This window comes from Crocodylus siamensis, chromosome 4 (genome assembly GCF_052110815.1).
Source record: "Crocodylus siamensis isolate JL-2025a chromosome 4, ASM5211081v1, whole genome shotgun sequence".
NCBI classification, from domain to species: Eukaryota; Metazoa; Chordata; order Crocodylia; family Crocodylidae; genus Crocodylus; species Crocodylus siamensis.
This window is the reverse complement of record NC_143398.1, coordinates 104,898,248-104,918,447: the sequence shown is the minus strand read 5'-3', so window position 1 is coordinate 104,918,447 and position 20,200 is coordinate 104,898,248. Positions and strand designations below refer to the sequence as shown.

The 20,200-nt window shown below is 43.9% G+C and overlaps 1 protein-coding gene across 4 annotated transcripts in view; it reads left to right on the top strand.

Annotated features, from left to right (window-relative positions):
- Nucleotides 1-20,200, top strand: part of TBXAS1 (thromboxane A synthase 1) — a 394,179-nt gene that overhangs the window by 133,421 nt on the left and 240,558 nt on the right. For all 4 annotated transcript variants that reach the window (XM_090043255.1, XM_090043254.1, XM_090043256.1 and 1 more), the window contains one exon: nt 1,999-2,051. In XM_090043255.1, coding sequence (XP_089899381.1) covers nt 1,999-2,051 — 53 coding nt within the window. The remainder of the gene's footprint in view (nt 1-1,998; nt 2,052-20,200) is intronic.

Sequence of the window (20,200 nt, the reverse complement as noted above, 5' to 3'; positions counted from 1 at the left end):
TGTCAGAGAATCACTGGTTCCATTGGGATCTGTCTTACGTTGCTCTGACTCAAAACTGCTATATATATATTTTTAAATTGTGTTTGGCTGCTCAGAGTCTCTGAGACTGACTGATATACACTGTCTGCTTTATGCAATCTGAATGACTTTGCATAAGTTGAAATGTGCCGAGGCAAGGGAGAAATAGGCCCAGTGTTTCCTTTATACCAGCCACTGAAGGCAGAGTGCAGTATTTTAAGGAGGATGAAATGGTGATATTCATTGCAGTTGGTGACAACCTTCCATTGATGTTAATTGACACTCCATTGATTTCACCCACAGAATATAAAAATGTCTTTTGGGTCATGTGGTCTGTATTCTCAGTGATGTGGGATTGGTCCTATTAATAACGTTTTTCCCGTTCTAGTTTTTAACAGGACTTTCCCCCATTTACTTTCTAAATCAATTTATATGTCAATAAATCTCCCTTTTTGAAATATTAAGCCTAAATTTTGCCTTTCTGAATGTTATCCCCTCTCATCTTCTTTTGTAATATCAAAGCCATTTTCATTTTATCTTTCTAATCTTAGATAATTATAAAACAAATGAGAGGAACTAGTCTCAAACTAATAAAAAAACCCAATAAAGCCATGTTTAAAAACCCATGGTGTTAAAAAAGTATTTTACTTTAAGAATAAAACCCCTAAACCTTCTTTTATATACAATAGAAAATAGCTCACCAATTTGCAGTGATAAATGGGAGATCCATTACCACTTACCAGTTTTTTTTTAACTAGGTAGAAAAAGCACCAAAAAGTACAGTTACTGCATTGCAGTGTCTTTTAGCCATTTATACTAGCTATAGTTTAATTTTAGTTATTTATAATACTTCATATTGTTTTAGCTAATGTTCTATAGTATATTGTAAAAGTAATTAAGTCTTAATATAGAACCTTCATACACCACTTTGCTAGATAGTTTCTCCATTTCTTAACAAAGATTATGTGGAAGTGGGTGGCAGTTTTGCTTATGGGTTAGAAGAAATGCAGACTAACCACGTTAAACTTGTTTCATCCCCCAGGTTACAAGTACAGTACTGTATGGTAGCCTGACTGTTATGGTTTTGTCATAGTAAAAGAAGAGATCTTTATTTATTCACTGTTGGGATACACTCTACATGTCTCCTCTCGGCAAATTCAAGTTGTATGTGTATAGGACAGAAACAATTTAGTACAGTGACAGATTTCTTCGTTTTAAATGGGTACCAATTTTCTTCAATTACGAGAGTGAAACGCAAATAGTAAAAAAATTCTAAAAGTCTGTCAAAATAAAGCAGTTATTTTTTCCCTGGTTTATCCCAAGTGACTGCCTCATGTAAAAATTCAACCCAAGCAGAATATTTTTTTAGTAGGTTAAAGATTTTTTTTTCATACATTTTGCTTCCTTTAGGCACATGCACATGACATTTTTTTAAAGTGGGCTAGATGCTTTTGCACCGCTTTAATGGTGTTGGTGTTTGCATGCCCCTACAGCCGTGGAGCGAAGCACCGAGCTCCGCGCAGCTCCATGGCTCTGCAGGCAGCCTGGCAGCAGCCGAGGAAAGCAGCTCCACCCAAGAAAAACGGCCAGCCTGATTTTTCCTTGTTATGTCTACACACACCTTTGTTTCTCTTCTGTGTAGAGTAAGTTGTGTACCTACTCTTGATTAATTTCTTCATTGTCAGTCTTTCTGATCACAAACATATAAAAATTGTCGGCCTCCCAAGATGGATGAAATAGCCTTAAAATTATGAAGCTCTGTTCTTTTATTTGCTTTTTGAGCCTATCAGATGTTTTCTACAACCATAATCGCTAGAAATGTCCTTTTTTCCAAAAGAAAAAGCTAAAATTCTGAGACACTAACATGAATTGAGGTTTAAGAGGGATAGTAGATATGATTGATACTGGAAATGCTGAATTTTATGATCTGGCAATGCCAAATACTGATGATGATGTTGTATATAATTTTTTTTATATCAGGGCTTTTGGGAAAAGCACACACAGCTGATAAAGGAATATGGACCTGTTTGCGGGTAAGGCACCATTGCTTCATTTCTTATGTTTGTGTGTGGGGAGGCGGGGTTGGGAGGAGGCAGGAGTATTAACTACTAATGATGGGTATGAAATGTTCATTTATGTATTTATTTTATTTATATGATTTTATGTGCAGCCCTTCCCAACAAAGGCTCAGGGCAGCTTACAGTAAGAGAAACTTTACTTAAAGGGCCACTAGAATAAATAAAACAAACTAACAAAATGAAACAACTGTTAGCCTAGTTTTGTTTGCTTAATGCTTGCCTTAACAGAAAGGTCTTGGCAGCACTTCCAAAAGATGTCCCAGTTGACAAGTCTCAAGAGGGAGGGAGTTCCAGAGCTGAGGAGTGATTGTGGAGAACAACCTCCCACATACTTTTGCTAAATTGAGTTGGCGTACTGATGGTACCTGCAGCAAGTTGCTCCTGGGTTGACATTAGGGATCACAGTGGGGCATGGGGGAGAAGGTAGGCCTTTAGGTGTGTTTAGATGATCTACGGCTCATAGCAGTGCAACCCTGTACTCCAGTTAGGTGTTTAGTTCTGAGATTTTGGATTTCCTTCTTTCTTTACATGTAGAAAGGAATTGTCTTTCTGTCCAATGTATATTCTGGAGGGTATTGCCATTGGCCATGCCAAGGGAAATATTTCTCTTTTCTGACCAAAAAAAACCACTGAAGGGCCAGGGAGAAGTACTTTTTAAAATTGTTTGGCTTTACATACCTCTTATTTGTATTGTTTTTTTGGGGGGGGGGAATGTTGTTATTGTGTTTAGCTTTTTTTTTTTTTTTTACCATAAAACAGTGAAGTGTTCATCAAAGTTTAAAGGAAAATTAAGACAAATTGGCAAAATACCATGAATTTGGATTAACATCTTCCATTCCACATCTGTGCAAGAAATATCCCTTTTTAAAACTTCAAGAAGTAAAAAATAGAAAAATATGCACCTTTCTGCCCCGTCTCCCAGCTATAATTAACCTCTTGATGCTAAAAAAGGTCATTGTTAGTAATTCCACTTTTCTCTGAATCCCAGGTTAGCTTTGAGTTCTGCATTGTTGCTTTAATAGGGTTAGAATTGCGCTTTGCTTTCCTGGCATATTATCTCAAGTGGAAATAATGACTGCTAGGTATTTTGTGATAATTTCTGTCCACCCTTGGTATTTCCAGTGTACTATTATTTCAACCTGAGCAATAATGTAAGTGTAAACAATTCCCAAAGTGTCCTGTCCCCACCCCTCATTCATTTTTTCCCCGAGATACTTGTGTGTGTTAAATACCAACATATACAAAAATTACAAATGTGCCTCTAAGATATTCCTGCCAAAAAGCTTTATTCGAAAAGAACACTTTTTAGTGCAGGCATCACTGCTAGGAATACTTGGCCTCCTGTTCCTGATGGGATAAATCTGGTGCTTCCCCACTATATCACATCAGTAGACCACAGTTATCTTTGAAGGTTGCATAGGATGAGGTGGTGAAACGCTTCACAGAGCTTTGTGGACTAGGCCAGGACTTTACATTTGGTATTGAACTGAGGCAGAGAAGAATGCAATCCTCAGAACAGAGGTGGAATATCTTTGCCAGGTTCTGTTTAATAAGACATTGGCTTACTCCAATTAGTAGCCTTCTTGTAGCAGTTGTACTCAGCCTTAGGGGAAAATAAGCTGCAGGAAGCAATGGTCATCATGAATCTCTGTGGCTGATCCTTGTCTGAGAGGGAATGACACAGTCTTCTGGTCAGAGAGGGGAAAATATTCACCACTGTGGCACTTTGCATGTCATAAAATAGTAATGAATGGAAGATGACTCTGAGGGTTCATATTACAAGAATGATTTATGGTCTGACAGTCTAAAATGATGGTGATGTAAGAACACTGGCTTTTAGTTCCTTAGTGCATTCCCCCCCACTTCTGATTAAAATCATGTTTATTTTCCCTAAGTTGAAATCAAGCCTGCTACTTTTTAACCATCTGCTTACCCATTCCTCTGGGCATCAGTGATGGCAGAGGCTAAATCAACAGAGAGAGAGCAATATAGTTGTCCGCAAGTTAATGTCTGAAGTGGTTCACTATCTTCCTGAATTATCTCTTGTAGGATGAGAGGAAGCATTGAGCCTTGTGAAACTCCACATCACGTGTACCTGGATAATGATAACTAGATGTCTGTCATGCCTATCATGTCTCTCCAGGATGTGGCAGACAGGAATGATTTGGATCTAATCTACGGCTGCCCAATTTACTCTGGCAGTTTTCTACATGTGTATTTAGCACGGTGTGGCTAGTAGTGCCAAAAGCGTGTAGAGGGATCTTGGACTATCAGCTGAGAAGAAGCATCCCTTGTTCACAGCCAGAAAAAGTTCTTTATGATAGTGTTGGACATTTCTAGGTTGCATCCTAGACAGAGGGATCCAGAAGGTTAATGGACAATATATACTCCTGTTGAATTATCTCAGGAAAATGAATCTTGGGTATACCATGACTGGCCTAATTTAAGTTGCATTCATTGATCTAAGAACATGATTGCATCCCCTGGTAGCTGGCTTGGTGTCTCTGGGGATATATATAAAATATGAGTGTGTAAATATACATACAAATAAGTATCTAAAAATTTAACCAGTGCATATTACTCCTTCCCCTTCACTCTGTCCCTTCTATAAACTTCTTGCAGTTCTTGTGAACACAGGTAGTGAATGGTATGTGGTAGCTGTATGTCTTTGTGACCACACTAGGGCATTTGGCCTCACAGATTTGGAAAAAAATATGGTATTTTGCTTTTTCCAGACTGAAAACTGCTTCCAAATAAGCATAAAGAGCAATGATCTTTATTTCCATTGTAGTGAAGTGAGTTGAATACAAATCTTTGAAACTGAAGCCTTTTTTTCTTCCTAAGGTCACTTGAATAGTCGGAATGATACCATCACAACTGTTTTCTTTTGTGTGTGAATTGGTTTCCTTGACAACAGGATGTCAAATCAACTTTTCAGCTTTAATCAAGTCAAAACAATATATCCCTTCTATTCCAAAAGGCCTCAAGTCATAGAGAATTATTTCAAGGAAGGTTTTGTAGGTCATAATACCATTTTTCTTTGCTCCGGTGTGCAGAACCAAAGGAGAAGTAATGCCATTCTTCCTTTATATAGAGAGACAATGCAAATAACCTCCAGTTGTGAATGTGCACTGTGAAAATTCCTGTCTGTTTTCATATAAGGAGGGCCCAAGATGGGGGGGCATATGAGAAAACGAGCTCTGAGGTTCAGTACAAAAAAGAGATGCATCATTCTGGTTCCCCTGGGAGAAAACATGAATTCACATTGCCAACCTCAGTACTGAAATGCTTGTGTCTCTCTGTGAAGTGTCTGTTCATAATTCACTTATCCTGTAGTGCCTCCTGTGAAGATGCACATCGTAATATCTGCAAATGCTTCATGCAAAAACCATGAAAACCATTCTATTCTGAACACCCCTCCCACACACACGTTAGGTGGCTTTTTTTAATTATTGCCCTTCTTACCTAGGACACTTCCAGGAAAGTAGGATCTTAGTTTCTGTGGAATTTACCTTCTGCAAATTTTCTCAGGTAAACCTCCAGCTTCTCATAGTTACACCCCACTAAAATGTGTCATATCAAATGAAAGAGATGACTTCTGGTGGGAGATAGGTGCCCGTAGCAGGTAATATTTACAAAACAAAGACTCTGTGGCTAAGAAAGGAATAAGAGGGAAGGATGGGAATGTTGTACAGAATCAGGAAACTAGTAGTATTATATAGGCTATTGGCAGGTCTTTGGATGCTGTGAGTTTATTTTTTACGTATAAGCTGCATGGGCAGTAGATTTTTTTTTTTTTGCATTTACACCATCATTACATACACGGTACCATAATTTCACATGTGCAATGAAGAGGAGAGGTATGCTAGAATAATTAATAGAAGTCTAGTCTGAAGAGCACTCCTGGAAAAGTGCAGATAAACAGTATGATATCCAAATAGGGAGGAGATGGTTACAACTAAAATGAATTTCTCCCCTTCCACCTCTTCCCCTTCCCCATCCCCCATCAGAATTCCTGTTATGTAGGAAATTACAAAATTTTTTATTTCATTTTAGTATCAGAGGAGGAAAAAAACTTCCCATGGAATGAAAGAGTCAGAGATATTCTTGGAAAAATTACAGCTAAATATATTTTAACTTTTAACTGTTTAACCCTTTTACCTTTTTTCAAGAGGTACCTGCGGGGGCTGCCTGTCCCTTTTTCAGGCTCTGGGGCCCAGGAGTAGGCCCCCTCCCCTTGCGGGGTCTGCTCCCTACTGGGGTCTCTGGCACGCCAGCTGGAGAAGCTCCAGGCCACAGTCCAGAGACTGCGTGCCATCAGGGACTGTGAGCAGGAGATTGACTCCTACTGCCAGGCCCTTCTCCCCCGGGAGCCGCAGGGGAGAGCTCCGTCTCCCTCCGCGACTAAGGAGGACTCTGGGACCTCCCGCTCTGTCCAGTCAGGGGCATGGACCAAGGTGGTCAAGGGCCCCAAGGCCCGCCGCACCAAGCCCGCTGCCCCGCCGGAGCTTAGCAACAGGTTCGCACCTCTTGCAGCCCCAGCAGAGCCCACGCAGTTGCCAGCTCCCGCAGGCAACCCAGGCTCGACTGCAGCTACTGGCCCCGCTGTCCCCAAGACAAAGCGTAAGGTGTTTGTTGTGGGAGACTCCATCCTGCGGGGCACTGAGGGGGCAATCTGCCGCCTCGACCTCTTAGCCCGGGAAGTCTGCTGCTTCCCTCGGGCCCGCATCCGAGACATTGCGGAGAGGATCCCGCAGCTCCTCCGGCCCACAGACCACTACCCCATGCTCCTTATTCACGTGGGCACCAATGACATGGCTCGGAGCACCCCCAGCCAGGTCATGAGGCGCTACAGGGAGTTGGGAGCGGGGCTTAGGGGTCTGGGAGCTCAGGTGGTGTTTTCCTCGATCCTCCCAGTCTTGGGCTATGGGCTGAGGAGGGAGAGGAGGATCCACACGGTGAACCAAAGACTGCGGCGCTGGTGTTATCAGGAAGGCTTTGGCTTCCATGACCACAGCCCACTCTTTGGCAAGAGAGGCAGCGAGCTGCTGGGAAGAGATGGCCTCCACCTCTCTCCCCTGGGGAGGAGGCTCTTCTCAGCCAGGCTGGCTGACCTGCTCCACCGGGCTTTAAACTAAGCCCGCTGGGGGATGGGGGGACTACTGCCCCTGCTGGCCTGCTGAACGGCCCTTGCAAAGCCAGCGGACCAAGGCACTTAAGGGAGCACTTAAGGGAGCTCACCCCTGCCCCAGCCCTGGCACAATCTGTGGGTAAGGCAAGAGCCCCCAAGGGCACACTTGCCTGCCTGTACACTAATGCCAGGAGCCTGGGCAACAAGCAGGACGAGCTCGTCCTCCTGCTCAGTGCAAAGAAATATGATGTCATTGGGATAACGGAGACCTGGTGGGACTCCACCCATGACTGGACCACGGGTATAGAGGGCTATACCCTGTACAGGAGGGATCGTGTTGACAAAAGGGGCGGGGGTGTAGCTCTCTATGTGAAGGAAAGCTACATGTCCCTGCAAGCTGATTTTGGCGACCGGCATGGACAGCTAGAGACCCTCTGGGTAAAAATTCGTGGGGAATACGGCACAGGGCACACAACGGTGGGAGTCTACTACAGACCTCCCACTCAAAGTCCTAAGCTTGACCAGGAGTTTGCCTGGGAACTGACTGAGGCCGCTTGCTCCAGGACCTTGGTTGTCATGGGTGACTTCAATTACCCGGACATGTCGTGGGAAGATCACTCAGCTAAATCTGAGCGGGTGCAAAGCTTTCTCTTGTGCGTGGATGACCTCTACCTGACTCAAGAAGTCTATGGGCCAACGAGAGGCAAAGCGCTGCTCGACCTGGTACTGGCTACGGGGGATGACCTAATCGGCGACCTAGTGATCGATGGGAAGTTGGGTGACAGCGACCACGAGCTGATCACCTTCACCATCCGCCGTAAAGCTGGCAAGTCAGTCAGCAACACAGAAGTCCTTGACTTCAGAAAAGCCGACTTTGACAAGCTCCAGAGGCTAGTCAGTCAGGCCCTCAGGGACCATGACCCCAGGGAGATGGGAGTTCAAGAAGAGTGGTTGCTTCTCAAGGAAGCAATCCTCAGTGCACAAGCTAAATCTATTCCAACACGGAGGAAAGGCAGCAAGAAGGCACAGCAGCCCCCCTGGCTCTTCTCCAGAGACCAGGCGGACCTCCTGCGGCTAAAAAGGAAAGCCTACAAAGGATGGAGGACGGGATTCACCTCCAAGGAGGATTACTCCGCGCTGGTCCGGTCCTGCAGGGAGCAAACCAGGAAAGCCAAGGCTGCAACTGAAATCCAACTAGCTTCAAGCATCAAGGACAACAAAAAGTCCTTTTTCAGGTATGTGGGGAGCCGGAGGAAAAGCAAGGGCAATGTTGGACCCCTGCTAAACCAGATGGGGCAACTGACAACTGACGCCCAGGAAAAAGCCAACCTATTAAATAGGTATTTTGCGTCAGTCTTTCATCAGTCACACAGGATGCCCATGCCTGCTATAGGACAGGGAAATCTGGGTGAGGGGGATCCCCTACCCTCCATCAATGCTGACCTCGTGAAGGAACACCTTGAGAAGCTGGATACCTTCAAGTCAGCTGGCCCTGACAACCTGCACCCCAGGGTACTGAAGGAGCTGGCGAGCGTCATAGCCCAGCCCCTGGCACGGGTCTTTGAAAACTCCTGGCGCTCTGGTGTAGTGCCCGGAGACTGGAAGAAGGCCAACGTGGTGCCGATCTTCAAGAAAGGGAGGAGAGTGGATCCAGCTAACTACAGGCCCATTAGCCTGACTTCTATCCTGGGGAAGATCTTAGAAAAGTTTATTAAGGAGGCCATCCTTGAGGGACTGGCCCAGGCTAACATTCTAAGGGACAGCCAGCACGGGTTTGTTGCGGGTAGGTCTTGTTTGACCAGTCTCATTTCCTTCTATGACCAGGTGACCTATCACCTGGACAAGGGAGAAGAGATTGATGTCATATATCTTGACTTCAAAAAAGCCTTTGATCTGGTATCCCATGATCACCTCTTGGCCAAACTGCCCAGTTGTGGCCTTGGCTTCACCACGATCCGCTGGCTGGGAAATTGGCTCCATGGTCGGACCCAGAGGGTTGTGATTGATGGCAGTCAATCATCATGGTGCCCTGTAACCAGTGGGGTCCCTCAGGGCTCTGTCCTGGGACCCATACTGTTCAACATCTTCATTAATGATGTGGACATTGGAGTTAGGAGTGGACTGGCCAAGTTCGCCGATGACACCAAACTTTGGAGCAAAGCATCCACGCCAGAAGATAGGCGGGTGATCCAGGCTGACCTGGACAAGCTCAGCAAATGGGCAGACGAGAACCTGATGGTGTTTAACACCGAAAAATGCAAGGTTCTCCACCTTGGGAGGAAAAACCTGCAGCACCCTTATAGGCTCGGCAGTGCTACGTTGGTTAGCACTACAGAAGAAAAAGACTTGGGGGTCATCATTGACCACAAGATGAACATGAGCCTGCAATGCGATGCTGCGGCTAGTAAAGCGACCAAAACGCTGGCGTGCATCCATAGATGCTTCTCGAGCAAATCCCGGGACGTCATTCTCCCCTTGTACTCGGCCTTGGTGAGGCCGCAGCTGGAGTACTGCGTCCAGTTTTGGGCTCCACAATTCAAAAAGGATGTGGATAAGCTTGAGAGAGTCCAGAGGAGAGCCACGCGCATGATCACAGGTCAGGAAAACAGACCTTATGACAACAGGCTGAGAGCCACGGGACTCTTTAGCCTGGAAAAGCGCAGGCTCAGGGGTGATCTGATGGCCACCTATAAGTTTATCAGGGGTGACCACCAGGATCTGGGGGAACATCTGTTCACCAGAGCGCCCCAAGGGATGACGAGGTCGAACGGTCACAAACTCCTGCAAGACCGTTTCAGGCTGGATATAAGGAAGAATTTCTTTACTGTCCGAGCCCCCAAGGTCTGGAACAGTCTGCCATCGGAGGTGGTTCAAGCACCTACATTGAACACCTTCAAGAGTAAATTGGATGCTTATCTTGCTGGGATCCTATGACCCCAGCTGACTTCCTTCCCTTTGGGCAGGGGGCTGGACTCGATGATCTCCCGAGGTCCCTTCCAGCCCTAATGTCTATGAAATCTATGAAAACAATATTAAAAAGGTTTATTTAGTTGTGTGGGACCAAATTATGTTGGTCTGACAGACTATCAAGAAGCTGGGAGGCTGAAGGCCTCTGAATTAATTAATAATGGCAAAGCTTGAGAGCCAAGCAAAGAGCCAGCAAAAATGAGATGTTCTGTAAAACATTTGGAGTTGATGAGTTAGTGTTTTCAAGGAAAAACATTCTCATCAGAAAAGTTTGACAAGCTTTTCTTATGAAGTTATCCATTCTCTATAGAGTACGAGCAACAAACTTTACCTGCCCGTAGTGACTCTGTAGCTTGGCTCCAACCTAAGTTTTCTGGTGTCACGTACGTGTGCTCTAAGGGAAGAGGTGGGAGGGGCGGTTTAATTAGAGTGGCTCTTGGGAGCTGCTCAAATTAAAACACCACAGTATCTCGTGAATTCAGCATCCTGTGTTTCAAAAGGGCAGCGGGGGTGCTTTAACTAAAGCTCATTTGACAAACTTTAATTTAGTTAAAGCACCCCCACCACCATTTGAAAAGCGGGATGCTGAATACATGAGATGCTGCAGCACTCTAATTAGCATGCTGCGACAGACTTGATTAATTGGCACTACACAATGAATTTGCAAAGTCTGGGGTCATGATATGGGTATATACATGTAAAGCCAAAGCATAATTGGCTAATTTTGGGGATAATTGGGGATAATTTTGATGTGAAAAGAACTACATTTCCCTAAATTATTATTATTTTTTTGTAATTGATAATTCATAGTTTTAAGAAACGATATAGGAAATGAGTTAAAACAACAGGCTGTGTGTTCTTAAGAGTTTATGGAGTTACACAATGTCTGATCCAGCTAGTGGAAAAAGAATACATTACTGGAACCAAGATCAAATCTAGTCATTTAGGGGGCTATGTGGCTTAAAGGATTAGAATAGAATATGGAGCCAGTCACTAAGCTGAAACGTGGCCGAGGTTAGATATGATTGTAAATCACACTGCCAGCTGATAGCTTTTCAGCAATCTATGCAGAATGAGATGATGATGCTTTCTTAGTAGCCGTCTACACCAAACATCATTCTAAATGATCTAGATGGCTTTGTTAGCCATTTTTGCAGGTAGGTCAAGGATCACACAGTTGTGGACAGTGAATCCTTTTTTCTCATTCCTTCTCCTAGTCCCTCTGCTTCAGGATTAATGTACGCTGATAAGTTGTCATGGTGAAGGCTTGTAGAGCAACTGTTTGCTCTACTGTTCTGGGACTAAAAAGTGGATATGTGTTTCCAGGGCTGTCAATCTTGACCTTTTTTTAAAAAAAATTATCTCTATTCCATTCCCCTTTCCTCAGAACACAAAGGGCAAAATTTTGACCCTATCAAAGTAGTTGGATAGAAATAACATACTTGTTGCCACTAAATTTTGTAAGCCTGTTTTTTGGATATTTCCCTCCAGCAAGGTATTTTTCTGCCTGCCTTGGAAAGAGTAATCCCAGGCTAGGCATTTCATCATTACCTCTGAAGACCTTTTGTTAAGAAACTATTTTAGTTTTCTGAAATAACCTTATCTTGTGTGATTTCCACCTTTCCACGTGTGGTCTAATGGACTCAGGAGCTCTTGTGGGCTTCCTACATTGTCTTAAACAATACATTTTCTGTATTACAGCTAGAGAAAAACATGCCTGAGCAAGAATGGGGAATAAAATTTAGGTTCTTACTTCTGATCTACTTACTTAATTACTGTTTTTAATTATTGGTAAATGGTTAACGTTTTTTGTTTTATTAAGCTCAGTTGAGTTGAGTTACAATTTTTTATAAGAGGATGATGAACTTCTTGGCCTGTATAAAAATATTTTACCTTACTGTGTAATCATTCTGACAAGGATTTTTTTTTGCTCATTCACTTGTTGCTTTCCTTTTATATTGTAATGTGGTTCTTTTGATTCTACAGAATTCCTAAGAACTACTTCTGTATATTGTAGTAATTTAAATGTTTCTCCTCAAATGGTCGCTCACATTGGGTCTAGTGTAGCAAAGGACTCGACCAACTTTAGGCACATGAGTAATCCCATTAAAGTCCATGGGGCTACTAGCATGCTTTGCATTATGCACAAACTTACACACTTTCTTGAATCAAAGCCATGACAGATTATGATTGCATTTGTACCTGAAAAACACCTTGCATTTAGGTGTTTAGTGGTACATGTAAGCACCTAAAATTATTGTAACAAAAAAGCATTAATGGGGAGATGAATATGGAATCATAGGATCCTAGGAAAATATGGCTGGAAAGGACCTCACAAGGTCATCTGGACCAGTTCGCCACTCAAGGCAGGATCATCCCCGATTAAGCCATCCCAGCGAAGTGTCTATCCAACCTGTTCTTGAAAATTTCCAAGGGTGGAGATTCCACAACTTCTCTAGGTAGCCTGTTCCAATGCTTGACCACCTCCATAGTCAGAAAGCTCCTTCTAATCTCCAACCTAAATTTCTTCGGCTACATCTGGAGGCTGTCGCTTCTAGTCAGAGAGGAAAGCCCATCTCCATCCTCTCTGTGATCAGCCCTTCAGATATTTGAAGAATGTTACCATATCTCCCTTTTCAGCCTTTCCTTGCAAGTCACATGTCCCAGGCCTCTAATAGTTTTTGTTGCTCTTGTTATAATAGTTTTCTTTCCAATCTGTCCACATTCTTCTTGAATTGTGGGGCCCAAAACTGGATGCAGTACTCCAGGTGAGTCCTCTCTAGTGCTGAATAGATTGGAAGAATCACTTGACTTACAAGTGACACTCTGTTAATACAGCCCAGAATGCTATTGGCCTTTTTTGCAAGAGTACTACATTGTTGGCTTATATTCACCTTACAGTCTTCAATAGCTCCAAGGGCCTTCTCTGCAGTACTACAACCTAGCAAGTCATGCCCCAAGGTACATCACGTCCACTGCCTTTTCACCAACATCATCTTATCATAGAAGGAATGTATTTCTCTCTGTTCCCTGACACTGTTTGACAGCATTTCATATGTAGACAGTTTTATTCTTTCCTGTGTCATTAGCTAGCCAATTATTAAACTTATAGCATTTAGGGTATTGCTGTTTAAACGAGCTCCCATCAAAAACTGGAGCTTTTGTCTATTTTTAAAAATCAGTATAGTATTGCCCCTATTTTAAAACCCACATCGTTCCTGCCTGAAGTTTAGGGTATATTATAAAACTACCCTGGGCATGATTCCCCATAATATGTTATGGTCATTGTTACTTTTAATGCCTGAATCACCTGCACCCTGAAACAAGTCTTGTTAATTGTTTGGGCCTTCCCTCTTTTTTGTTCCTGAGTCAGTGGTTGTAAGAAGTAGGTATATATAGCATTGATGCATTTCAGCCTAATGGTCTCAAAATCATGTAGCTGAAGACTACTATTGTTGTTATAGCCAAGTAAAACTTACCATAGTCAGCTTTTTTCTCCATTACGGTTATGGTGTAGACAGCCACTGTAGTACCTTTTGCATTCTTTATACATAGAGCAAAAAAGATAATCCCATTACAATGGTACACTCCTCCCCTCTGCCTTTTGGACAAAATTGAGCTGTGTTTCCCAGATTTTTTTATACCTGGGGCGCACACTTTTTTTTTTTCTGGATTAAAATTGGTGCTTCACTCTTACACCCAAAAAAGGGTGCCCCCACACTGCAGCCAGGGAGCCAGGGAGCTTGGAGAAATGGTAGTGGTGCAGACATGGGGGTAACACTCTTTGGGGGGACAATATCAGACTGAATTGGGAGGGGAGCCCCTCTGACGGGGTTCATAGAGTCTCCCTGCTGTATGCCCCAGGGCTGTGGGTTGTGTGTGTGGGGGGTGGTGTAAATAAATTCTGCGCTGCCCTGGGAAGCCATAAGGTGCAGGCATCAATGGGGCTGGGAGAGAGCACAGGGACACTAGTTGTTGAGAGCTCTCTGGAGCTCAGTGTGGTGGGAGTGGAGGGTCAGGTTAGAGGGCTTCTGGCTGCCCATGATCAGCTGGATTGGGAGGGGATGTGGGAAGGGGGAACCTGCACCTAGCTCCCCAGTGGGGAGGTACAGCATATATGCAGAGCAGGTTGCAGCAGATTGTGGCACTAAGTGCCCAGGTGCATGGCATAGCCATAATCCTGGGGTGCATGCAGGGTGCAGCTGTGACCCTTTGTAGATGTCCTGTCCTGGTAGTGCTGCTGCTGCTTCTCCCAACCCTCCGCTCTCCAGCAGCTGTGGAGCTACTCTGAGACTGGACATCTGCAAACTGCTGCCACTGTGCTGTCTGCACCCAGGGCATATGACTACAGTGCACCCTGCTCAGCATGCATGCTGTGCCCCCTGCCACTTAAAGTATTAAAAAAAAAATGAGAGGGATTAATAAAGAAACAAAAACGTGTGTGTGTGTGTGTGTGTATGTGTGTGTGTGTGTATATATATATATATTTGTGGCATGTTTCTATTGCTCTCAGAGCATGCTAGTGCTAACACAACACGCCCTTTGGGAATCACTGAACTAGAATCAGTGTTTCAGATGCAAGGACAAAATTCAATAGATGAGGCCACATCTGGAGTACTGTGCCCAGTTTTGGGCCCCCTCACTATAGAAAGAATATGGACAAATTGGAGACAGTCCAGTGGAGGGGAGCAAAAATGGTTCTGGGGCACATGACTTATGAGAAGAGGCTGAGGGAAGTGGTCTTCTTTAGTCTGGAGAAGAGAAGACTAAGAAGGGATTTAATAACAGCCTTTAACTACCTGAAGGGTGGTGCCAAAGAGGATGGAACCACCTGTGCAAAACTGGTGTGAAATGGTACCATATATAAATGGTAACATTTTGCAGGCTGCACAGATGGGAATGTTTATGAAAGGTGCAACAACAGCGCAGAAGAGGGTGTCTATAGTACGTTCTTAGTACCTGTCTTTACATGTCTGGTGGTCCTAAAGGTTTAGCATTTTGCATAAGATCCAGGTGAGTGAGGCCTACCTCACCTTTGTTTCCTTGGCTGCTCCCCTATTGCACTGTGCTATGCATGGATGGATCTAGAATTTTGGAAAGGGGGTGCAGCTGGTGAGATGCATCATCAGATATAAAACGGCACATACTTTTCTCCAGTTCAGAATAACCTAGGAGCTTTACTAATGTGCCGGGGGCCTAAGGCTGTATTATTCAGTTTTAAAATGGAAGCAAAAACATTACTTCATTGGAATGAGTTAAAAACAACTCTGCAGGACTGTGAAATAGGAGCTTCATTACAAGGAACAGATAAGACAGCCGAATTGCAGAACAAAGGCTATGTTGATTGGTAGCATGTCAAGACCATTAAAAAGCAGAGAGGGTTGTTTAATACCTGTGGGATGAAGAGTTTAGAAGGGATCAGGTAGATTATAAGGAGCCATGAAGTCAGCTGACTCCTTCCGCACTGGCTGACCAGAAATATTTCTGCCACTGCCAGGTAGTTGGTTTTAAAATTTGGGTGAAACAGGAATCAAAGGGGAGATGCCCATACACCAGTACATGCTCCGTGGATCCACCCCTGATGCTATGTGGGTGCTCTGTCTTGCCAGCAGCACAGTGTGCAGTCCTGCCCCATCCCCTAGGACTGGGGCAGGAAGAGAAAGATGGAGGAAGGAGGGGGAAGCCTCTGCTCAGTGCATAATGCAGTCAGCATATCCATTCAAGCTGGAGCCCTCCTAATTTAAATTACAAATGCTACCCACTGTTAATCTATGAGAGCCTGAAGTTGTTAATCTTAAATTGCAAAGCCCATCTTTTCTCTTTGAACATTTAGGGAGGAGGTGGGCTGAGGTTTTTAAATAGATGGTGAAAATGTGGGGGGATGTTGGTGATTAGCATAGCTGACAAGTGCTGTATGAAGTTGCAGGAAAACTCATTATGTAGATCTTGGTTGCTGATATTTTGTGCTTTAATTACTATTGTACTCTAGCACCCAGAGTTATTGATGGAAAAATGTTAACACATGCAAATGGATAGGTACAATGTGTAGTTATACAAAGGTACATACAGTGTATACTGGTGGACTCCAACCTTGGCAAATGTGTTTGGATTCTGAATTGAAAGTGTGTTTCATGAGTTGTGCACAGTGATTTTTCTTTTTTCCTTTTTTAAATTGAAGTATTTGAATAATTTATTTCCCTACAAGGAGCAGGTAGGGACATTGTTTTCATGCTTTTCCCCTCTCTTTCCCTGGCTGCTCTAGGAGCAGGTTTGTTGAGCTAGGAAAACTGCTGTCCTTTTCCCTGGTCAACAGATCCCTCATTTATCTGTCTTCTGAATCAAAGCAGAGGCCTGTTATGCTACTGCCAGTTTAACCCTGTTCTGTAGGAACCAGAAAGATTGGCTCTGTCTGAGTCTAAGGGACCAGCTCCTTCCGGTACAACCATCTGGGAATGGTGGTGGAAGAGTGGAAGCTAAGAACCAGCAAACAGTTACTGCGCCCTGATTTTTTTCTGACTCTGTCCCAGCACATTAGAGCAAGCGTGCAATAGATTAAGCCTCCCCTGAGTGCCTCTGATCCCTTTCTTCTACTCAATCTCCTACTCTATGCTGTGCTCTGTGACTGCTCTGCTTTCTGCTCCCTGCCCAATCAGCTGCATGCCACATAGAGGCTGCCCTTGCTATTTGTGGCACATGCCACAGGCTGGTCACCCCTGTTTAGAGCATGTTCCACACTATTTCATAGATTTCTTAGAGATTAGGGCTGGAAGGGACCTCAGAAGATCATCGAGTCCAGCCCCCTGCCCAAAGGGAAGGAAGTCAGCTGGGGTCATAGGGTCCCAGCAAGATAAGCATCCAATTTACTCTTGAAGGTGTTCAATGTAGGTGCTTGAACCACCTCCGATGGCAGGCTGTTCCAGACCTTGGGGGCCTGGACAGTAAAGAAATTCTTCCTTATGTCCAGCCTGAAACGGTCTTGTAGTAGTTTATGACCATTCGACCTCGTCATCCCTTGGGGCGCTCTGGTGAACAAACGTTCCCCCAGATCCTGGTGGTCACCCCTGATAAACTTGTAGGTGGCCATCAGATCACTCCTGAGCCTGTGCTTTTCCAGGATGAAGAGCCCCATATCTCTTAGCCTGTCGTTGTAAGGTCTGTTTTCCTGACCTCTGCTCATGCACATGGCTCTTCTCTGGACTCAAGCTTCTCCACATCCTTTTTGAATTGTGGAGCCTAAAACTGGACGCAGTACTCCAGCTGCAGCCTCACCAAAGCTGAGCGCAAGGGGAGAATGGCGTCCCAGGATTTGCTTGAGAAGCATCTATGGATGCAAGCCAGCGTTTTGGTCGCTTTACTAGCCGCAGCATCACATTGGAGGCTCGTGTTCATCTTGTGGTCAATGATGACCCCCAAGTCTCTTTCTTCCGTAGTGCTAACTAGCATGGCACTGCCGAGCCTATAAGGATGCCTATTCCCCATCTCCAGCAGAATTCCAGTGCAAGAGAGACTGGAGAGAGAGAGAAAGTTACGGGAGTTTGTTGCTCTTGCCTCAACCACCAGGGCACTTGAGTTCAGTTTCTGCTCTGCTTGTGCCACTTGATGTTTTTAAGAGAGCAAAAAAAGGGTATAAACTTCACTGAAGAACTGATTGTGGCTTCCTTAACTTTTTGGAGCTAAAGTTGTCATCTCTGAGGCTGTGAGGCTGAACATCATTGTAATGTATATTATCCATGGAAGACACCTTTCATTCTTGAATGTAACCCCCCCTTTAGTGCCATTTGGTTTGCTCATTGAAATCTAGATACGTTTACATTTACAGCCTTGCTTCATAGCAAGACTTATGTTTCTTGCTGGAAAATAACTTGTTCCCTACCATCTGCTTTAGCTTTGTTGTCTCCCCCCTCCCCATTTATTTTGTGTACCTCTCCTCCATTTTCTCATCCACATTGAGCTGAAAACAGTAGCTTTTGCCACCGACTTTTATGTCATTCCCAAGTTTTGATGTACTTCCATAAATCCCTTTATTACATTTCTAATAAATGTATACATTTAGTTTTTCCGCTGCCTTATTAGTTTTGAGATCAGTTTTATTCTACTATATTTTCTTACTGGTAAGGAGAAAAGAACATCCCTTTTTTCTTACTTGTTTTAGGACCATCCTCAAGATCAAGATCAACTCATTTTATCTTAATACTGTTTTCCCCACCTCTCTAAATCTAAGGCTTTATGGTCACTATTCTCATTGACAGAGGTCTAGATAGAGTTTCAGTTAGCATTTCAAGCCTTGAGAAAGGGGTTTCGTTCTTATCCTGCATATGTAAAATGCTTATCACAGTTCAGTTAGCTTTTGATGGAGTGACGAGTGAGGCAAAATCCGAGAACCACCATCTCTGTAACAGATTGGTCTTCTAGTAGACCACGCATGTCTTCCTCCTTCTATCCTAGTTATAGAGGATGTTGACTAAAACTGAAGGCTTTTCTAATGAGGAAGATTAAAAAAAAAAAAGTAAAACTGTAATAAGACAAGCTAAGAACAAATTTGAGGAGAAACTTGCTAGAGAGACAAAAGGTAACAATAAAAATTTATTTAAGAACATTAGAAGCCAAAAACCTTCCAAGGAGTCGTTGGCCCTTTGAATGATCAGGGTGTAAAGGGGGTGCTAAAGGATGACACAGCCATTGCTGAAAAACTAAATTCATTCTCTGCATCTGTCTTCACCGTAAAAGATGTTAGGGAAATTCTGTCACCAGATCCACTCCTCTCTAGGGACAAGTCAGTGGAGCTGATCCAGACTGAGGTTTCAGTAGATGATGTTTTAGCAGAAATTGATAGTAGTAAATCACCTGAACCTGGTGGTATTTACCCCAGGGCCCTAAAGGAGCTCAGGTTGGAAACTGCTGAATTCTTCACTGTAGTATGCAACCTATCACTAAAAACAGCCTTGGTACTAGAGGACTGGAGCCTTGCCAATATGACTCCCATATTTTAAAAAGGTTCTAGAGTTAGGGTGATCATATTATTTTTAAGGAAATCCAGGACACTACTGCTCCCCAGCCCAGGCAGGAGGAGCAGTGCCCAGGCTTACCTTGCCCACACTGCCTGGCAGTGGCTAGAGGCAAGGGGGACACCAGTTCGGGACCTTTGTTTCCATTTTCATGAACTGGTCAGGGTGCCAAGACAGCCTATGAAATCTGGGACTCTACTGGCCAAACTGGGATGTATGGTCACCCTATCTATAGGGGGCAGTGAGCCTAACTTCTGTTCCTGGCAAGCTGGTAGGAAAAATAATTTAAAAAAAGAATTGCTGAGCCCATGGATGGATATGAGTTGCTGGGGAGGAATCCACACTGCTTTGTCAAGGTAAATCATACCTCACCAATTTGCTGACATTCTTTGAGGGTGCCAGTAAGTTGGTGGCTTGGAGTGATCCAGCTGACATGGCTATTTGGAAGTCCAAATATACTTCTGACAAGGTCCCCCATTACAGGTCTTTAAATTAGGTAGTCATAGGATTACAGGGAACATCCACTTGTGGATTAGAAATTGGCTTCAAGATAGAAAGCAGGGTGCGAGCATAAATGATCAGTTTTAAGGTTAGAAAGAAGTAAACAGTAAGGTCCCCCAAGGATCTGTGTTGGGATCCGAGCTGTTTAACATATTCATAAATGATCTGGACAAAGGTGTGCATAGTAAGGTGGCCAAATTTGCCAGTGACACAAAATTATTCAGTTGTAAAGACTATGGCAGGCTGTGAGGAGCTACAGAAGGACCTGGCACACTTGAGCAAATGGACAAGTAAATGGCAGATGAAATTCAATGTAAATAAGTGTGAAGTGATTTATCTGGCAGAAATAACCTAAACTGTGTCTACATGATGATGAGCTCTACACAAGCTGTTACCACAGAGGAAAGAGATCTGGGAGTCACTGTGGACAGTTCTCTAAGAATACCAGCTCAGTGCTCAGCAGCTGTCAAAAAGGCAAACGACGTTAGGTATTATTAAGA